General features: G+C 39.5%; 1 protein-coding gene across 2 annotated transcripts in view; it reads right to left on the bottom strand.

Moving 5' to 3' along the window:
- dcc (DCC netrin 1 receptor) overlaps positions 1 to 21035 on the bottom strand; it is a 354092-nt gene that overhangs the window by 104913 nt on the left and 228144 nt on the right. For both annotated transcript variants that reach the window (XM_076886255.1, XM_076886256.1), the window contains exons 9-12: positions 19230 to 19384; positions 18434 to 18582; positions 18176 to 18314; positions 12022 to 12071 (exon numbers count right to left, since the gene is read on the bottom strand). In XM_076886255.1, coding sequence (XP_076742370.1) covers positions 12022 to 12071; positions 18176 to 18314; positions 18434 to 18582; positions 19230 to 19384 — 493 coding nt within the window. The remainder of the gene's footprint in view (positions 1 to 12021; positions 12072 to 18175; positions 18315 to 18433; positions 18583 to 19229; positions 19385 to 21035) is intronic.

The following is a 21035-nucleotide window of genomic DNA, read 5'->3' as shown; positions in this document are numbered from 1 at the left end:
AGATTCAATAACATTAGCAAGTGGTGGAGGCCAGCAGGTGGATGAAGGAAAAGGGACGCAGAAGGAAAAGAGACCCGAGGCGGCCGCCGGTGCAAGTGTGAACTGAACTTCAGGTAAGAAGTTATGACCTGCAGTCTCTCTGGGTCAGATATAAACCAAGTTTAGGTGGAGTTTATTTTCGTTATTCTGACTTTTTCCGTACTGCATGCTAGCTAGCATGACGGAGTTTCTATAGAGCTGGGTGGGTGCTATGAAGTTAATGATGTTGAACTTTATTTTGTTCATAAGTTATTAGAGTTGCCAACCGTCCAGTCTGGTATTCAGAGAAAATATTACGCGTTTCTTATTGAGGTGAAAAGGAACAGTTTGTCCCGTAATTCAGCTACAATGGAAAAGGCACAAAGCTGGAGTTATTCTGTGTCTTTACGCTGCACAGCTGCCTCTTCTTCTCTCATCCTCTCCCCCTCCCTCTCCCGTTTCTGCTTCAATCATGAAAACTGATCAATGATCAGCTGATCGGCTTTTCTTTCTTGTTTGTTTATCGCTCACTTTGCTCCGAAAGAGGAAACCAACCGATGTCGCGCTAAACAACAGTAGCGCGTTTAAGCTTGATCAGCTATTGTTAGAATTTATTTAATATTAATTTCTAATATCAGCTGATGTTTGCTGGAGCCACAGCTGTAAACCTCTCTCGTGGAAATATGCACATTATCTTTTCTTTTCTATTGGTAGGTGGCACAGTGCACTTGTGGCAAGTAAGCAAGCTAGAAGACTGGCAAAGTTATGGAAGCAACACACTAACAAGAGAATTCTGAGTAAAACCAAAGTTACTTTCCCTAGTAACTAGTTACTTTGAAAGTAACGAGTAACTTGAAGTAACTGAGTTACTGAGAGAAGTAACTAGTAATGTAACTAAGTTACTATTTTAAAGTAACTTACCCAACACTGACAATGAGTGATATCTGCATTTAATAGTGAGGATCTAGTGTACGGGTAGGGTGAGGGTTGAGTTTTGTCACCAGGAAATGAATTTAAGTCAGTGTGTGTCTAAATTCAAAATGGTGGAAAGTTTTAAAATCGGAGCTTCTTTGTAAAGAAAAGGTCACGGTCAGCAGTACTTCACACATCAAAACGTTCCTGAAATAACTCCAAACTGTATGATGTCACGATGTCAAAAACAAAATTCAATTAAACCGCTGCATCGAAGGCCCCGAAGGATATTTTCCCCTGGCAACAACAGTCAAGAGCTAAGTTTGAGACGAGGTCTGATATGTAAATTATTTTAATTAACTGAGTCGTTCTACATGGTCTTTTGTATTTCAGTTTGAAGGAGAACTTTTATACTTGTTACGGCCAAAAAAGGAACTGCTGTGATTTTCCATTACAGACCTCCAGATTTAAGGTTTAAAAGCAATTTTGAATTGTGCCTGAAACCCAGCTGCTCTGACAAGGGCCAAACGTTGCTAAAGTTGACTAAAAGAAAGGTTAAAAAAACAGAAATAGAGACACCACGAGGAGGCTCTGCCATTCATAATATATAGAGAACTGTGCAAAAGCTTTAAGCACTGTTGTTTCGCTTCTATCACGCAGTGTCATCAGGGAGCCATCTGACTCATAAAGAAGTATCTTTTGAAACAAAGACAACTACAACAGATGGTGTGATCCCAGCAGAGGGATGATCTAAAGAGTCTGGGATTGCATGAAAACACAGAAGGCATTGTTTTCTTCAGTGACATATTGGTACAATAGCTGTCTTTGGGGGGGAACTTCATTGAAATAATAATCAATTTTTTCAGATAAACCAATCACAGACATCTAACTGAAACCTAATCTCAGGGTATTAATGTAATAACAACTGTGTGGGTTTCAGTCTTTTCATGCTACATGTGCTGCTGCTAACTTAGTTCCAGCTAGGGCCACCGTTGTGGGGGGATGAAGGTGGAGGTTGGGGTGCTGGCGCCTATCCTAGCTGCCATAGCACAATAGCAGAGGTACACAATGGACATTTTATCAGAATATCACAGGGCTAACACAAGACTGTTCACATTCACACATAGAGCCACTCCACATAAAACCGCTCTATATGGATTAACCAATCAACTCCAATCATCTTTGGACTGTGGGAGTAAGCAGCAGGACCAAGTGCTGCAGATACTAGGAGAACCTGCAGAAAGGCCCCAACCAGCCAGCGGATATGAACGCAGGAACTTTTTTCTATGAGGTTTTGGTGCCAATTATTCCACCACTATGCTGCCATTCATGGATGGCACAGTTAAGAACTTAAATAGAAAAGTAAAATGTTCAGGGATTTACTAGAATGAGTATGATTCTCTCTCTTGTATCCATCTGCTTACATTCTTACTTTTGTTACCACCAAAAAGTAAGAATGTAAGGATCTTGGTCACTTAGACAAGAAAAGCTTTTTTCCATCATCCACTTGTGGTCTGCTGGCATTTCTGAACTACAATTCTAGAATACAAGCTGAATGAAGTCTTTGTGAATTTTTCTCTATTTATTAAAATCTGTATCTGTGGCGAACGTGCTTTTTCTCTTTCCCAGAGAGCAAAGCTTGATCTTCTGATTCTTTTGTCTGTCTGCTTTAGAAATTTCAGTTAAGCCATTATTTGCTATAAAAAGGACTCTTTTGTTAGGAATAACTATTAAACTTCTGACACTTTTGCTTCTGATATCAGAATTGAACTTAATCAGACATTTGAGGTGTGAGTTTCAGGCACATGAAACAAACAAGCCTTACTCTAATGTGGACAGTCAATCCTTCAAGGTCATTTTCTCAGACATGTCCAGACCACGGGGAGCTGATAGGTTGCTCCCTTGAATTCCTTTTTCAACTACTTAACTCATATGTTCACAACTTTCACCATAACCACAAACTTATGAGATAGAATCAACTGGGATTTCTTGGTTAGGATATCCAGTAGTAATTCAGTGCTGGGTCTCTTGCTAATGCCACAGTCTCACTAGCAAAACCAGCTGTTGGGAATCATGGTATGACAAAAATAAGACAGCAACCACTTGCAGTGAGTTACTATTGTCAAGTCAGTTTTATTGCATTATGTACTGGCATTCATGTACAATCTGATAACTCTATAAAAATTACAAATCTGCTTCCATCTGTTGCAAGTCTTCTCCATACACAGAGTACTTGCCATATTAAGTATTTATATTCTAGACAGAACCTCACATATCTGAAGCAGAAATTCCTCTAGAAAGAAGAGGAGTCATGTAGTTGCTGAAAGGTGGCAATTTAACTGCAAAATAACACCTTGCTTCTATGTACGAATATACTCAGAAGGCAAACAGCTGAGTCAAGTCATTCATCAGTAGACTGACGCAGACTGAGTGAAACGTGTTCGCAATCTGCCTTTGGTTAGAAATTACACACTAATTATATGCAAAGCTGTTCGGACACAACGGGCCTCCCTTGCAGCTTTTTGCAATCAGTCTCCAAATCTTTCCTAGTCGTAAGGAGGTTGCAGTGCTATTTACACAATGTGTGACCCAGCCGCAAGACCAAGCAGTTTTTTAGCAGTTCTCAGTTGAGAAGTCCACAGTTTCTAAACCTGAAAGCAGTGCGTCGCAATCTTTGCTTACCACCTGGTACCCTTTCTATGTTTGATTCCCTGCAACTTTGTCCACTTCTTGAAAATTGAAAATTAAGCTGAAGGATCACTGGAGGAGACCCAGCACCGGTCATAGAGGCACAGGGACAAAGGAAGTAAGAGAACTTCCAGTGAGAAATTTAAAAGCAGCAGCTGTGCTGAAAACAGTCCAGATGTAATGGGGAAATGATCATGCATGAGATATCAGCCATATTTTAATGTGAGAAAGGTTTGGATTTTTAGCTTATTCTCAGAAGTTTTTGATCACATTTCATATTTCTAACATTAACACAGTTATAGCTGCAGGCTGATTTAGTAGAACAGGTCTCTGATGAGTCAATCAAGTATCACCTGAAGCATTAATACAAAGATATAAATCTGTCCTTTAGTACAAAGATGTAAAGGTTATCACGGCCATTGATTTGGCTCAGTTTAAATACAGCAAATATTTCTCGTTGACTGTACATGACAGCTTCTTTTGTTTTTAAATGTTCCCGAATCTTAAGATTTTTACTGATTATTTCCAGGTTCTTGTGGAAATACGACAGAGTTAAAATATTTATACAAGAATACATGTGGAGGGAGACTGAGAGGCCTTAGGCAACTCCCTAACGAGGATGTTAACTTTCTTGTTTTGTCAACTGTGTCATGGTCCTGGGCCATGTTGGCCCAGTATCCTTAGTTTCCGTGTGTTTTGTATTTTGTTCCTTATTTACATTTAGTTTAGTTTGCGTTTGGGTCAAATTCCTGCCTGCCACACAGCCGAATCATGACAAACTGTCAAAATTAAGAAGTGAAATTTCATAAAGAACTCTGAAAAACCCAATTTTATCCCCTAAAAAGTTAAATTAACATCTTGTATTGAGCTCAGTTGGACTCCTCACTGCTATTTCCTTTAATTAATATTTAGACGAGTCTCTAAAGTCTCCAGACTAACATTCCTGTGGAGACTCACTAGGAGGTTAAACTGCTTCAGCAGGAACCTTTTTTGACGAAATTGTGAACCAACAGAGCTAAAAGTTTGTAGTATGAGCTGATTCTGACCAAAATCCACTCCTGATCCTCAGTCTGACAGCCATACATATACACAGAGTGACCCTAGATGGACTCTCCAGAGAATTCTGGGTAAAAGCCCCACAGCCTGACATACTGTAAACTCTGTGCTGTGTGTTCAGCCAAGCATTCAACAACACACACTCACACACACTCGCAGTAACGCTCCACTGACTGGAGGAAAGTTGAGGAAATGTCAGATTTGTCTGAAAAGTTGGTTTGACAGCAGAAACTTGACAAGATCGGAAAGATTCACATTTTTTTCCTTCAGCAACACGCTACAGAGAAACTGACTGAGGCAGGACTCACATACACACAGACACACTCTGGATAGCTGTTTGTGTGTGTATGTTTGTGAGACACACAATTAAGGAGTGATTTGGTCACTGCAGAAGTTTATAATTTGTATTTAGTTTTTAAATATTTCACTATGAAACACATTTCTGTGTCGATGCTTATTTATGATCAACCAAATTCAGCTTAGAGTAGTTAACATGTTTTTGTTGCATCAGAATCATTAAAGCTCACATGTCTTTGATCTGAAGTGGATCTTTTCTGCTCCAGTTTAATTTTTTAACCTTCACCTCTTCTAGCGTGAGCATCTTTGTGTCATTCACTGTTTAAGATAAGATTATTTGGACTTCTCTCGCTCTTTTGGCCAGCTTTCTGGCATCTCCTCTTTGAGAAGACATATGAACTGCAGGTGGGTGGGACTTTTTGTTTGAGATGACCATATAAGGATATATGTTCTCTGTGACATCATGGGGAGAAAATAATAGAAAAAAACTGTCTGTAACGGAATCTTCTGGCTCATCGGGTTTATTTGCACTTCCACTGACCTCATTCTTTGAAACTTTGGCCATGCCTAAAATGAACATCCCTAGTGAGGCAGTATATGTGTGACAGAAAATGAGAATAAGCAGAAAAACTCCTTTTAAGTCACTGTTATACTTCAACTTTCACATCTTTGAGCCTCCTGTGAAAATGATTTGGGAAGGCAGCCTACGGAATAAAGCAAAGCCTGCAAACCAGTTCAGGCAGTCGACTTGAGCAGGTTCTTCATCTACATATGATACTGTCACTTCAGCAAACATCTAATGCAATCATGCAAATTACTGCTGTCACTCCCCACTCCCTGCAGTGTTGTGCTGTGCTGAGCATAGTGTTCTGATGTTGGGAGTAATGAGGTCAAAGCCAGTATAAGCGCTGTACATTCCCATAGTGAGTGTGAGTTGGCTGATTGCATTAAAAAGTCCACTGCAAAATACACCAATCAGCTGTATTAAAACCACTGACAGGTGAAGCTGCAATCATCTTGTTGCAATCCAGCTTTCTCCTGGGAGACCTATGATCCTGGGAATCACATGGACATTTTTTGACCCACACCACCCATATAAACTACAGACTCAACATCACCTGTGCAGCAGCACACCAGTACAAAGCTCCCCTATTACACTCCAGTAATGGATTGTTTTTATTTTAGCACATGCTAAATTGCTAATATGGAAAATTACCAGAAAAAAGAAGACGACACATTCAAATTATTCTTTTAAAAGCAGTTATTTTCATGAACAATCACATAGTGTGTGCTGCAATTCAAACAACCTGTTTCCTTTCCTTCTATAAAAATGCTAACATACACACTCGGCTAACAGGGTGTGTTGTCAAAGTATGTAGCAATCATGAAGCTATAATGTTTAGAAAATAAAGGTTTATTTATTCAATTATTTTAAATGTGTTTGGTATAAACTAACTGATCTTTTAAATAACTTGCATTATTTTTGATGTTGTTATTTTATTCCAGACTTTTAAATCTCAGTGGGGTTTTTTAATATATTGTCTGTTTATATAAGTTTGCTTGATGGTTACATGATCACTGCTAAATGTAAAAAATGTGATAGATAAAGAAATCTTTGATCCTTGATAAAGGTAGCATTGACGCGCCGTGTTATTATCTAGAGAAATCAAACAGCTTTTATAAAAGCTACCATACAGATACTGCAGTCACTTCACTGAGTTTCCTTTCAAAGTTTCAGAGTTTGGCCACAACCCTGATCTCAGTATCATGAAGGATGACAAACTGAGAAAGTGCTGAAATCTACAGAAACAAACTGTGCACTGATGCTTTCTCTCATCTCATCACGCTGAAAAAAAGAAGAAAAATCTGACGTTGAAAGAATATTGGGGGGCCTGAAGATACACACTTTGCTATGTTGACAATATAAATTTGATGTCCTCAGTGGTGGTACTGACTTATGATCATCTTACACAACTTTCACCGAATTCATAATGTCTGCTGCATGGAGAACATCTGTTTAGAGGACAATCAGCTTGAGCAGATCTTTTTGATTGCCTTTGATGTGTCTGAAATTTGTAATGTTTACCAGAAAGTCAACATTTGGTAGCAAAAACATTTTCAACTAACCCCGAGAATCTTACTTGAAATGTGACTTTTCTTTTCTCTTCAGTACCACTACTGCTTCCACTGATACTGTTAGAACAACCAATAACAGTAACAGTAATCTCTAATTATCTTGCCCCTATGTAAAATGTTTTTTGTTCTTCTCTTTGTCTAAGTGCAAGTTGAGGTCAGGGTGTGGAGGCAGCGCCACCTGCAGCTCCAGTATGTTTGGCATTCATCTTTCAACAACAGACACCCATATTGCTCTTTGTTATACATGTATCCTAAGGCTTTCAGCCATCAAACACCTCTGACATCGCCAATCAATCAGCCTTGACCTAAGAGCCAATCGTCAGATAAATATCAATCACATGCAGAAAAATAAGCGGACAGAAACTAAATGAGGTCAACTCTCCACAGACTGTCTGAACTTCCATTTGTATGGACATAAATTATAAGTCGCTCACACAGCCAACGGAAACATTCATGATTTTCTTTTCCACTGCTGCTTTCTGAGTAACATGAAATAACCTGATCACACAAACATCTGATGAAACAGAGTGAAAGAAGGTGGTAAGTTTATTCAAACTTACATCTCCACCACTTCTCTATATTCAAATACCCGACCAAGGTATTAAAAACAGAGAAGAGGCAGGAGAAACTGTGAAAACCTTCACAGGACTACTTAAATGGATCCTGTGGCTGTAACCAAGCTGTTGTGCCTTTGGCTGCTGGGGAAGCAACAACTTTGCACTAATCTGACTTTATCTTCGATATTGATTTGGTTTACCTCAGTGTGCCGGGCTGAACTTAAACCAAACTTTGGAATGGATTTTTGCATCAGAAGTTTCTTCTCAGCTTATCATCATCTCTTCAAAACACATTTGGGTCATTGGGGATTTTGGTGTTATAGCAAAATAATATTTTATTATCACATTTTACAGTGGTTGTACCTGCAGCGTTGTTAAGCTGTTGATTCTATGGTTTTGGGCAAACTTGTCAGATAATATTATTTGCCACTACTTCCAAGTCATAGATGTATCTCTATGTATTGTTAAATATCATGATTGTATCGTCTAATATAAAACCACAACTGATAAAAGATCTTGGGGATAATTTAGAAACAGTGTTACTGTTACTGTTACTTTCACAAACATACTCAAAAATATACTTTGTTGTGTTAGTGCCATCACACAGGACAATGAAAGAAGACTGCAATCTTTTAAAAAGGTGCAAAGTCTGCAGCAGGAAGTCAGAGGGGCATTAAGCCCATTCTCTCCGGCCTGCTGGAGCGGGGGGGCTAGGAGGAGGAGTTGGCCGTTCGACTGCGGTCTGGAGTGTGGGGCCTCCCTGCTGCTGCGGAGTCGGGGCGGTCTGCCTCCCCCCACCGCAGGGAAAAGGGTTACACCACCTGGGTCTGGGTGCAGTTCCCCCCTCCAGGGGCAAGGGTACCTAGACCCGGTTCGTAGAGTACGCTTGGGGAGTGTGATTGTGTGTACAGCGTCTCTTTATGTTTGTCTCCACGTTGGTTGAGTGTGGAGTAAGTGCATATGAGAGCATGAGGGTGGGAATGGATGTTTGTGTCTGTGTGTGCCTGTATGTCTGTGTCTATATGTCAGGTTGGGTATCAGACGCCACCTCTCTGGGGACATCTCAGGCCCTCCAAGGTTTGGAGGCCTATCTCCCCCTACCACCACTTCCCCTGCCGGTGGCGGACTCCCTCAGACATCGGTGCGTTGGTGGTTCTTTGTGTCCAGGGATGGCTATCCAGGTACACACCGGCTCACTCCTTGACGGCCGCTTATCGGGGCCTGGAGCCTGGGGCTCGCTCGGGCCACTTCGGAGGTGGGGTGCCCCCAGCCTCTCGGCCTGGGGCTCGGTCACTCAGGCACGGCTGGCTGCCGGCAGAGCTCACGGGCGCCTACCTCAAAGCACACTGTGTTCTGTTGATCTTATGTGCTGCACAATAATGTTTAATATTTAGTATTTACAGTCATATTCCCATATATCATTGTGATGTTGTTTATTCTATTACTCTTGTTCTCTTCTGCTTGTTTTCTTTTTTCTTTCTCAGCAGGTGACCCAGGTGATCGATATATGCATTTTTTTTTATTATTATTATTTTTTTCTGCCCGTTCTGTTGGTTTTTGTCTTTTGCCCTTCTCCCCCGTCCCTCTTCTCAGCTGTTTCTCTTTCCCTCTTTCTTTCCCCCAGTCAAGTCTGTCCCGTATTCAGCAAGTGAAAATAAAATAAACAATAAAAGGTGAATCAAATGGACCATTACGGCAAGGCTGGGATGGTCAATTTGGTAAAGTAAATCCGTTGGGCATCTTTCTTTGCCTTTAGACAATAATTCTGATGGCAAAAGAGCCAAACGGGACAGACAAAAAAAAAAACCAAAGGAAGTCAGAGGGGCAAGAACAGGGAAACCTGGAAGTTTATTGACCGGGGACACCAGTTCATACTGTTTTAGACTTGAATACCAATATCTAAGAAAGACATTAGGATTTAAATATCCTCCTGTACAACACTGAGTCCAAAGATGAATGCTTATCCTGTTTGTTTAAACATTATTATAATATTGTTATAAACACTGTCACAACACCTTAAGTGTAACAAATTAAAAATTAAAAATTAATTAAACTTTACATAATTTTTTAAAATGTTTTTTACAGTCTGACAGTAAAATGGTAATATTTTGAAACTGGATAATACCTGGTCTGTATGCCATGTTGGTAGCATATCACACACCCAATGCTAATGGATAATCTGTTGGTAATGGCAGTTCTACTGGATCAAACATTACTAGCAAAGTAACAGCAAAACTAGATAACCATTAATATAATATAATATAATATAATATAATATGGTTTCAGAAGGTTGGCAGTGTATTTTAATAAATAAAAGTGCACATTGACTCAAGACGTTTATTTAAATTTAATCAAAGCTTCAACCAAAGCTTTGATGATTAAACCACAGACACCAGTCAGCCCGTGAACTCTAGCTGCTGGTGTAAAACTTGAGTACTTTGTACACCCACCATCCATTCCAGCCACCTCCTGCTGATTTTATGCAGTTCAGGAATTAATTCCGTTTAAACTCATATTTAGTACCACTCAATATGAATTGAGGCAGTGACTAGTGTTAAAAATAACATGCTTTCCAAATTATTTTTCCTTTGACTAATTTTCTTTAAACAGGGATGATCCTTGCTACATTTTGGTTTTTTTCCCGAATGTCTGCTACCAGACACATTTTCTGTTATATTTGAGAAGTATACTTTTAAATAAAAGCTCTTCAAAACCCTACACTGTGGGCTTCTCCTGAGACAAAGTCAAGACAACAGCCTTTCTATGCATTTTCAATGTATCCTGAGGCAGCACAGGATGGCACACTGGCACATACCATAGTTCATATTGTTTCCTCTGACTGTTCTTTCCTAAGACACTGCTGGACTTAAGATTAGAAGTCAGTAGAAACGGCAGTAGAACTGCCTTTGGTTTTGAAAACTCTTGATGCTTCCATTCAAAACTGCTGGCTGTAGCTGCTCATCATCAAAATGAATCATCAACATGAAATGCATCCAGCTTGAAACCAAAGTTGATGTTTACTATCTGTCCAGGTTTGAGGTCTTTAGTGAACCTACAGAGCAGCCATCCTGGAAAGCTGTCTGGACATACCTAAGAGGATAATCTTGAATTTGAGATTGACCAAATTGATATAAGACTTTTGATCTTGCAAATTGCAACACACAAATATTAGAAATTACTTTTAGCCTTAAATATTAATTTACGGCAAATGGTTGCACCTCCCTCAGCTTGGTGCTTTTCGAGGTTCCTTCCTGTTAAAAGGGAGTTTTTCCTTCCCACTGTCACCAAAGCGCTTGCTCATAAGGGAGTATGTTTGTTGGGGTTTTCTCTGTTTTCTTTGTGTTATTGTGGCAAACCTTCTGGCAATTACATGTATTGGTGTACCATCCTAGAGGAGTTGGACTACCTGTGTGATCTCTGTAGGGTTCATGTATCACCTGGTAACAATAGTGGCACTGACCCTAGCCAAAACAATGCATAGCTTCTTATTGTTGTTCCTGTACTGCATGTATTGTTAATTTCATTCAAATGAAAGCAGTTGATACTGATTAACAACCCCTTCTGTTACTTAACTGACCAGATCAATATCTCACAAGTTTTACTGGCTTAATACCAAACTCTGATCACTGTTACTTCATTTATTTGAGCAGTGCACTATATTGCCATTTACATTTGCACACATTTCAGTATATCACTGCAGCTATTTACTATCTTCCTAGAAAAATATCAAGAAATGAAGGCTGATTCAAGACTTTTGCACAGCACTGTAGGTCTCACAGGGTTAAAGAAGTTAGAAAAGCTCCTTCACTTCATGGCTACAACCCTTGAACCGGCTGTCTGATCTGTTGGTGGGCACAGAGGGGGTGTCACTCATTTTTTGTGACATAAAATGTCGATTTCTGTATTGACTTTGTGTGAATTAGAGCATGTAAATATTTTTCAACACATAAATCACATGAGCAGCTTGGACAGTCAACAGAGGAAACATAAATGAGTTGGGAAAAATGCAGAAAGACATTTATTTATGCACATTCTAGGATCCCATCAATCAGTAAAATGAGGCCAGATCACTAGAGAGCGACTGCTGACTGATGGCTGTGTCACTGTTTAGATGTGGGTCAGAATAAGCAGCCATCAGTCACTTCAAGGGAGACAGAACCTGGAAAGTCAGGCAGTGATGTTAAAGTCTGTAAGCTCAGATCGTAAAAGGTGAAAGAGTCTTTCTGTTCAAGGGGATAACGTTGGATTTTACTGGTAATACCACCGCGAATGGAGCAGATTATGATGTGGATGTTGTTGCAGTGTATGGATGTGAGCAGAGAGAAGAGGGAATAAAAATATGGGTATTTAAACTCACCCTGGACAGGACGACCTCTAAGGTGATGTTTTGTGGAGGAGCGCTGGGTACTGCAGAGACAAATGTAAAGGAAAGGAAAATGTCAGGAAAACAAACAATGCAACATATAAATCAATACGAAAATACAACAATAGCTCTAATGATATTATTTATTAATAAAAAAGGAAGCCGCTATGGAGAAAAAGTGTATTTCTGGTTGTACATTCAAACATGACTTTAAACTTTAAAATGTAACATGCTGGTTCAGTCCTGAATATGCAAACAAATCTATGCTCCTGCAAAATGACAACTACACATGTACATGCATGAATAGGAACGCTATTAATATTTAACGTAAAAAAAGTTTAATTTTTAATGCTACTTTTACATTGTTATGGCTGCAAAAATGTAAAAGGTCTGAAAATTACACATAACAAACAGAGCTTTAGAAAGTTAGATTTGATTTATTTCTATTTTCTGTTTTGTTGGAAGTGACACGCACGAGGACAACAGGAAGAACAGAGAGAGGATTCATGAATGTAGTGACGAAGGACAGAGAAGAATACTACAGAGATTGGAAGAAAAAGACAATCTTCTCATGGTTTTGTGGCTATAGTAAGATAGATCACATACTGAGATCGAACGTTTTTAACATGACTGCTTAAGTCCTTCTAAACCTTTTATTTGTTAAAAATTTGTTTTATTTCCTAAAAAAACGAAACCAGAAGAAGCAAAGAAGGTGAAGAAGAAAAAGCTACAAAAAATAACAAAGGCAAAAGTAAAACATATATATACAAACAAGGGGGGGGACCAAAGTGAACATGATGGTCACAGGGGAAAAACGGGATGATGATGAAAGATGAAGAAAAGATACAAAAAAGAAGATATTGGGAAGAAAATGAAAGAGTAAGCATGAAGATCAGAAGATGAAAAAGAATGAAACATAAGAGCTTTTAAGTTTAGAGAGGAAAAAACTTGGTTTTAGTACATGAAAGCACAAAAAAAGATGAAGAGGAAGATGCAAAGGAAAGAAAAATAATCAAACAAAGAGGAGAAAGCTAAAAAGAGATCAAACAAAGACAAGAAAAAATGAATGGATGAAATAGGAAGACAAACACAAACTGGAGGAGCTCCACCTCCCGAAGTTTCATGAAATTTGGCTCCAAAGTTCTTGTGTAATCTTGCTAACTGACTCACAGAGAGACCAAAAGCACTGAAAAACACCAGAATAAATGGAACACAAAAGAGAGGATGGTGGTGAAGAAGAAGAAGAGATGAATGAATAATAGAAGAGAGAGTTGACAGACTTCTAGAAAAAGCAGCAGATGCGTTTTTGTGTCCAGCAAAAGTGCAACATTGGTTTGAGTGAACTGTCCAATCAGATGCCTGATTAACTGTCAACGGCTTATCTGTTGATTCAGCTGCTCGCTATTTATGTCTGTGTGTGTGTGTGTCTTCCAACGTGTGTCTATGAATCAGTTTTATTGTAAATTCAATTAGCCCACAAGTCACCGTTATCATCGAGACACAGCCGGAAGATTCACAATACAGCCGCTCTGCATCTGCAAGTGTGTGTTTGTGTTATTTCAGATCATTTTTATGGTGTGACTGCAGCTGGACACACGCCTCCGTTCTCTCTGCCTCTGTGGAAGTTTATTAATCACAGCGTCCCTCTCAGCACACCCATCAGAAGCTGAATGTTGCATTGATATTAAAGGACTCAGTCTGTGTAGAAAATGTAAAGCACACTGTCCTACCATGCAAAAGCTAGGAATAATAGCAGGAGAGTATAGGGAGCCAGAGTGAAACTAGGACTTCTGAAACCTCATTCAAGACCCCTTCAGAACTATATTTTAGAACCATTTGAAATGGATTTTCAGTAATGAAATTATAATTTAAATGCAGTTAAAATGTGTGACAATCATCAGATGTCAGATTTGTTTGCAGAGTGTGGCTAATATTAGCAGTGCTAGCACCAGCAGCATTTTTTCTTGGAGGGAAATGTCCACACAGCTTATGCAATATCCAACTTTGGTTGGATAAGCATAAGTCGAGTGCTTACATGCCAGTGAGTCCATTACAATTTAAACAATCATACCCACGAGGGCTAATTACTGGACCTCAAGCTAATAATGTATTCCCTTTCTTCAGGCCAAAAGGTGCGTATATACTTAACAGATACTTCACTGAGAAACCTTGCTAGTGCCAGATTAGACCCCCTGATGGCTTCGGACCTGCATTAATTTTTCATGGTACACACATGAAAGCATCACATTGTTTCTGCAGATTTTCCGGCTGCATATCCATGAAGTGAAACTTTGCTCGCACCACACCTCAAAGGTGCTCTATTGGACTGGTGACTGTGAATTCCCGTAATTAAAACCAAATAGAAACTAGTTTGACATTATGCGACCTTTGCTACATGGCATGTTATCAAGCTGATGAGTACACTGTGGTCATAAAGGGATTAACATGATGAACATATTCCCAAACACCATTACACATTCACCAGCAGCCTAAAGTGCTGATACATGGCAGGATAGATTTAGGCTTCCATGTTGTTGGTGCCAAATTCTGATCCCATGCTAGGGTCAGAGTGTCACATCAGACCAGGCAACCTTTTTGGACTCTACTATTTATCATTTTTGGTGAATCGGTGTGAACTATAGCATCATTTTCCTGTTCTTATACAGAAATGGCACCCAGTCTAATCTTGTGTAGTTCTGCTTCGAGGTTTGATGTGTTGTGCGTTTAGAAATGCTCTTGTGTATACCTCAGTTGTAATGAGCGGTTATCTCTGTTACTATTACCTTCACTTCTGCTCGAAGCAGTCTGGCTATTCTCCTTTGGCCTCTCATACCAACAAGGCGTTTTCACTCAGACAGTCACCACTAACTGGAAATGTTCTCATTATTCGGACCATTCTCTCTTAACCCTAGTGATGGCTGTGTAGGAAAATCCCAACAGATCAGCAGTTACTGAAATCCTCAATCCAGCATGTGTGGCACCAACAACAATGTCAGACTCAAAGTCACTTCAATCGCCTTTTTCCCCATCCTCATCCTCAGCTTGAATTCCAGCAGCTGGTCTTGATTTTGTCTACATCTCTAAATGCTTGAGGTTGCTTAAACCCAAAGTTGACATCAACTGATGTACAATAAAAAAAAAATATTAGTTTAAGTGACTAGTCTTTCTGAGGGCAACTAGATGTGGACATGCCTAAACCTATGCTGAGTACTTTGTAATAGTCCAATTTTTCTTATGTCTACCAAGTGAACAATCCACACTGAACAATCCCTTTTCACCCTGAGAACGTCTAGTCTGATGTATTTATCTAGTCAAGTGTCCACTATTTGTAGGCCACAAACTCTTTAATAGTATCTGTGATAACATATTAGGCTCCCAGTGTCACCCACTGACATTTCACTCCCTGTGTCTGTAGTGGGCAGTGAAAGGTCAAATTAATCAAATCAGTGATTGTAAAGAATACGTCAAGGCTAAGGCTCTTGGATTTTTATGTGGTAACATTAAAATAAGATGTGAGATATAAGGATTTTGTCAGACAATCAGCGAGTAAAGGTGATTAGCTGGTCACTAAAACTAGTGCATGCAAGTATACGTTTCTTGAATCTATTTCTTTTCCTACGTTTTCTCTGAGTATTTTCATGACTTATGAACTTCCTCGTTTCTTCCTCTTTTCTGCGCCACACATGACGAACTTTAATACTGAACCATGTGAAAGAGAAAGTGTGTGTGTGTGTGTGTGTGTGTGTGTATGTGTGTGTGTGGACTCCATTTAATGTGTCAGGCTAAAAGGAGGTTTAAATGAAGCTGCTCCTTCTTCTGCCTACTTAATTAAAGACCCCCGAGTCTCCTAATGAAACTCCTGACAGCAAGAAGGGGGGCTGTCTATGAGAAGGGCTAAAGACTGTGTTCCCATTGGCTCTTCTCTCGGTGTCTTTCTCTCACACACATATACACAGTGCCAGGTAATAGACACCACCTCGCCCAGCAGTTTTCAGATCTAAGTTGAAGTGCTGCTTGAAACTAGGACCAGTTCAAACCAGTCAGACTGCACAAGTCACTCTTTAATATTCTGGACTCCTTGTGGTTAAGGATATTAATAACATATTAATCATGTCTTCAAATCATCTCAAATTGGTTTCTTGAACACGACACTGTACTCAAATGGCATCTGCAATCACCAGATCCCAATCTAATAGAGCACCTCTGAGATGTAGTGAATAAAGAGATTCAAATCTGCTGCAACTGTTTGTCATGTTCATGTCTGAGGAATATTTCTAGCACCCTGTTGAATCTGTGCCATGAAGAATGAAGGAAAAAGGCGGTCCAACCCAGTACTAACAAGCTGTACTTTATAATTTGGATGTTGCTTCAGGGTCTGAAAAGTGAAACTGCTGTGTCTTAAAATGAGGTCTGGTTATCTTTCGCTGATATAGTCGTCAGAATCGGGATCAGAGTCTAGATTGTTTCAAAAATAGCATGACATTAAAGATGTAGTCACTTTGTGTGAGCTAAATGTGGTGGTTATGGTTATGTGACTAAATATATTCATAACCCATCGAAACAAAATTTAAGACAATTTACTGATCATAAAAATGTACTTTGTGCAAATTTGTATTTCAGACTTTTGAGGACCCAGCTGAATAAAATGCATGTTGCACGGGTGATGTATGGCCTGAGCGGAAGAATTTTCAGCGTGGACTGCCTCAGACTGAGATAAGACATCAACAAAATGAAAACACTCGTTTTATAACAAGTCCCAGCTTGCAAAAAATAAAATAAAAATCCTCTTCAGATTCTTTTAAACTGGATGGGTTAAGTTCACTCTTGAACATCCACCAAAATCAATACTTTCTTCAATAACCACAGTGACAGCTTCCATTGAGATCATGTCCTTGGTATTTCAGAGAGAGTGGATTTTTAACAGCCTATTGTGGGCAACTTAAAAAAAAAGGCCTGTGCTCCAGTGTGTCATTGTTGTGCTGCTGTTAGAAATTAACAGTGGACGTGGCTGGAAGGAATAGAAGCAATAGATCCTGTAAATATAATAAATTAGCTTTTCTTTTTGTTACTGTATGACGCTGACAATTCTTTCAAGAAGTTCCGTATTTATTACTGTACTGTGTTTAATCAGTCTAGCCAAATAGTATATATATACAGCACAACCCAAAGAAGACAGTGAGCTGCTATTTTAACCCTCCAATTTTGTCCACCAATTTTCCAGAGATGTATTAACAGTGAGGGTTAGGTTAGAATCTTTGGTCACCTCTCGTTTCATTATAGTTTGTATTCAAGATGCCAGACTTTCTTGTATTTTCTCAAAGTGTTATTGCACAACAGTTCAAAGTTGGCATATTTCAGCATGCTGTGCACTGCATCCTTACAAAATCTGAGGCAATGAGAAGAGTAAAGAGCAAAGGAAAAGGTTGCTTATCTACACCAGATGAACAGGATCTGAAAGTGATGTCCTTAAGAAATAGGAAAAAAAAATCAGAGATTTATCTGAAATCTGAAAAAGTTTCACTGAATGGGTGGCTGTCAAGAAGCCATTCTTACAACCTGTAAAACACAGTGGAGGCTCTGTCACGGTTTGGGGATGCCTTCCATCCAGTGGTTTTGCAGATCTTATCAAAATGTATTAAATTATGAATGCAGAAAAGTACCATCAGATTTTGAACCCCCATGCAAAACCAGGGTAAAAGTATCTGATCCATCATATATTGGCCTTCCCAGAGCCCAGATCATTATGAAATAGTTTGGCATATTCTTTTTCCAGATAATGGAACAAAAGGCCTGGAGAATTCTGGAGAAGGTTTCCTGAAGACCACTGTGGGAATAGTGGACAAGATGTGCACAGAACTATATCTACTGCTTTATAAAGAAGTTTTACCTCTTTGCATACCCAAATGGGATTCATACAAGACAAGTGCTGTTCACTGGTGAGTGAGTGGATGTTAAGGCTACTATCAAAACTGAGAAAAGAAGATGAAAGAGTGGATAATGGGATACTGAAGACCGGTAGAATTTCAGTGACAGAGAAAAAGCCTCTGTGACTTTCCTTCTGTTATAACATGGTCATGTCATGTTTCATTTCCTGATACATGTGATTTTCCACACTGAATAAATGAGGAAATGTTAAGACACAGCTCACCATCTGATTGGGTGGTGACACTGACGGCATCTGAGGCAGTCCCTGGTCCATAGCGATTGATGCCCAAAACTCGAACTGTGTACTCTGTGAACTTGTTGAGTCCCTCCATCTTGTAGTTTTGTCCATTCACCTCCACACTCTGAACACAAACACAGAGTATTGATTACATTCAACAAACAACCGAATAAGGTCAAATGAACTCCAAAACAATGACTCAGACTATCTAAAGCATCATAATCCATTGGTGATGGAGCTCACCTGCTCCTTGCCCGACGGGCTCTCGGTCCACAGCAGCCTGTAGCCCAGGATGGGGCCGTTCGGAAAGCTGGGTGGCTCCCAGCTAACCTGAACGGAGGTTGGAGAAAGAGCCAACGCTCGGAGAGACTCCACCTTGCTGGGAACTTGGACTGAAGGCACACACAAACACTTCTGTTACCAGTGCTGCTACTTTTAGACATGTGTTACCTTTACTGCAGGGACAGCATGATCTGATTTTCATGAGAGTCAAGAGGATAGCTAGCTATCATTTTATAATAAAGGCCTATTTCACTCCAGTATCACTAAATTTAAGCATAGACAGGTTTAATGTCTTAAGAAAAAAAAAGATAATATACTGACCGGAAAATCAGATGCATTTTTAATGATTTGACATTTCGATTTACAATAGCTTAGACAACCCGCTGAGTGAGCCTGCTATAGTAACATCTGGCCTATATAACTTGGACATTATTCAAGGCCAAATGTGGGCCACATCTGGGCCAGACATTCCTTGTTTTCCACCTGAGTGAGATCACGAGAAAAGAGGTGTAAGGAACCAACAACAGCCATGGATCCATCCATGCATCACAGCAAGTCTGGGTCTTTCTACCTATTTTCTCCTTCTGCTATTGGCTAACAGAGAACTCCATAGCTTGATGTTGGTCTTGACAGTCTGCCTCACTGAGCTCAACTGTAGTCTGACCCAAAATATGAACTAATGTGCAAAAAGAAAAAGAAGTTTTATACAGATGACTGAGCGTGTGTGTTTGTGTGTGATGGAGTGTTTGTGTCTTACGATCAGGTTTTGTGGTGATCTTGAGGGGGGCGGAGCTCTCTCCTGGCCCAACATCGTTATAAGCGACAACTCTGAAGCTGTAGCTCTCCTCCGGCTTCAGGTTGGAAACTGTCAGCTCCAGAGACTCCGGCTCTGACACGTTCACTGACCTCTCCCTAACATGGAAAAAAGCACCATGGATTAACTGCTAATTACAGGAAAAACAAGAAAAGAAAGGAAAAAGAACCAACTGTCTTTTCCTGAAAGTAATTGTAATTACATATAACAACTACATCCTTTTTTTTTTTTTTTATTTAGGGTTTTATTTAAATAGACGTAAACTGGGAGGTAATCCCAGTCCATCTCCACTTTGTAACAGCACAGATAATCTCCCCTGTAATCAGCTGCAATCTGTGTAATCCCTCACTGTCTGCTGCTAATCCTCAGATTACAGCACCTCTGCAGCCTCGCAGTTCTCAACTAATCGCCAGACCACAGATGAGACGAACCCAGATGCAATGATTAGCATGTTTCCACAGTAACATCAAACACACACACACACACACACACACACACTGGGGCTTCAGTTCACTGTAAGGAAAACATGCTGTTGCATTTTTAAATAAAGAATACTGAAAATATTCCTGGAGATAAAACATAAAAGGAAACTTTATGTTGGCAGGATTTTGCTTCCTTTTGATGAAAACAGATAAAACATCCCTGCACTGATGTTCACTGCATGCCAAATCTTGACTTCACCACTGAGAAGCACAAAAGAGCTTTGTAACTCATCCTTAATTCAGACAGAAGGGAAATGGGATCTGCTCAGATATGTACTGTAAATAAATTACTGTAGCCGGGCCCAAAATCTTCCCTAAATTAAAAAAACACTGAGGCACAGTTTCAGTTGCTTTTAGCTTTAAGTTTTAGCCGGGATGCAACAATCAGTCAAATTGTCTCTTCCTGAGCTACCCATTTCCAATACTGTTTTACATCATATTTTCCCCAGTGAAACACTGCAAATGAGTGAGTAAAACCTTCAGAGAATTGTCTTACACCCACCTCTCAAAGTTAAAAGCAGTTGTCCAGCCTCTATTATATGTTTTTTCTTTTCTCTGTGGCAATTTCCATCATATTCCACTCAGGTCTGCAAATTTATAACAGTGACTTTGTGGTGACTTGTAAGTTTTTATTCCACTGGACGTAGCATGGTGTCAGCAGCTACATATGGTGACAAGTTGAACTTGACCTATAATGCCATACTTCCCTTTTTTCCTTTACAGCAGCTGGATAAAACCTGTAATTTAGAAAACTGTCTATCCTGCAGCTTAGTCTTTTAAATACTAGAGAGGATTTAAATTTGTCTCAATATGTACAAAATGCAGAGCAGTCACAAGTAAAATGTATCTGTAGTTCTTTATAACTCCTACAAACTGCACCGTGTGTGTGCAGATTTAAAAAAATAGATATAATATGTTCATTTATAAGCATTTCGGCTGTATTTTAAAATTACAGGAAAAGAACACTTAGCTGTTTCACACTTCTCATTACAAAACCACGGATCAATCAGTTCAAAAGGTGAGAACACATTTCTTCTTTTGTTTGTTGTACAAGCCTGACACAAACGCGTCTCATTCCCTGCTTGTCACATATAAACTCTGTTAAAAATGGCACTAGACTCACATTTAAATGTGGATTAAACTAATGTGTCAGGTTATTGTTGTTAAACCTAACATGTTAGACAACTACAGGCAGTGTTTAGGGCTTAAATCTAACCAGCAAATGGAAAAGAAAAGAAAAACCACAGACAAACAAATGGTACATAAA

This window comes from Maylandia zebra, linkage group LG7 (assembly GCF_041146795.1).
Source record: "Maylandia zebra isolate NMK-2024a linkage group LG7, Mzebra_GT3a, whole genome shotgun sequence".
In the NCBI taxonomy this organism is placed as follows: domain Eukaryota; kingdom Metazoa; phylum Chordata; class Actinopteri; order Cichliformes; family Cichlidae; genus Maylandia; species Maylandia zebra.
Note: the sequence above shows the minus strand (reverse complement) of the source record. Positions and strands in the feature narration are given on the sequence as shown.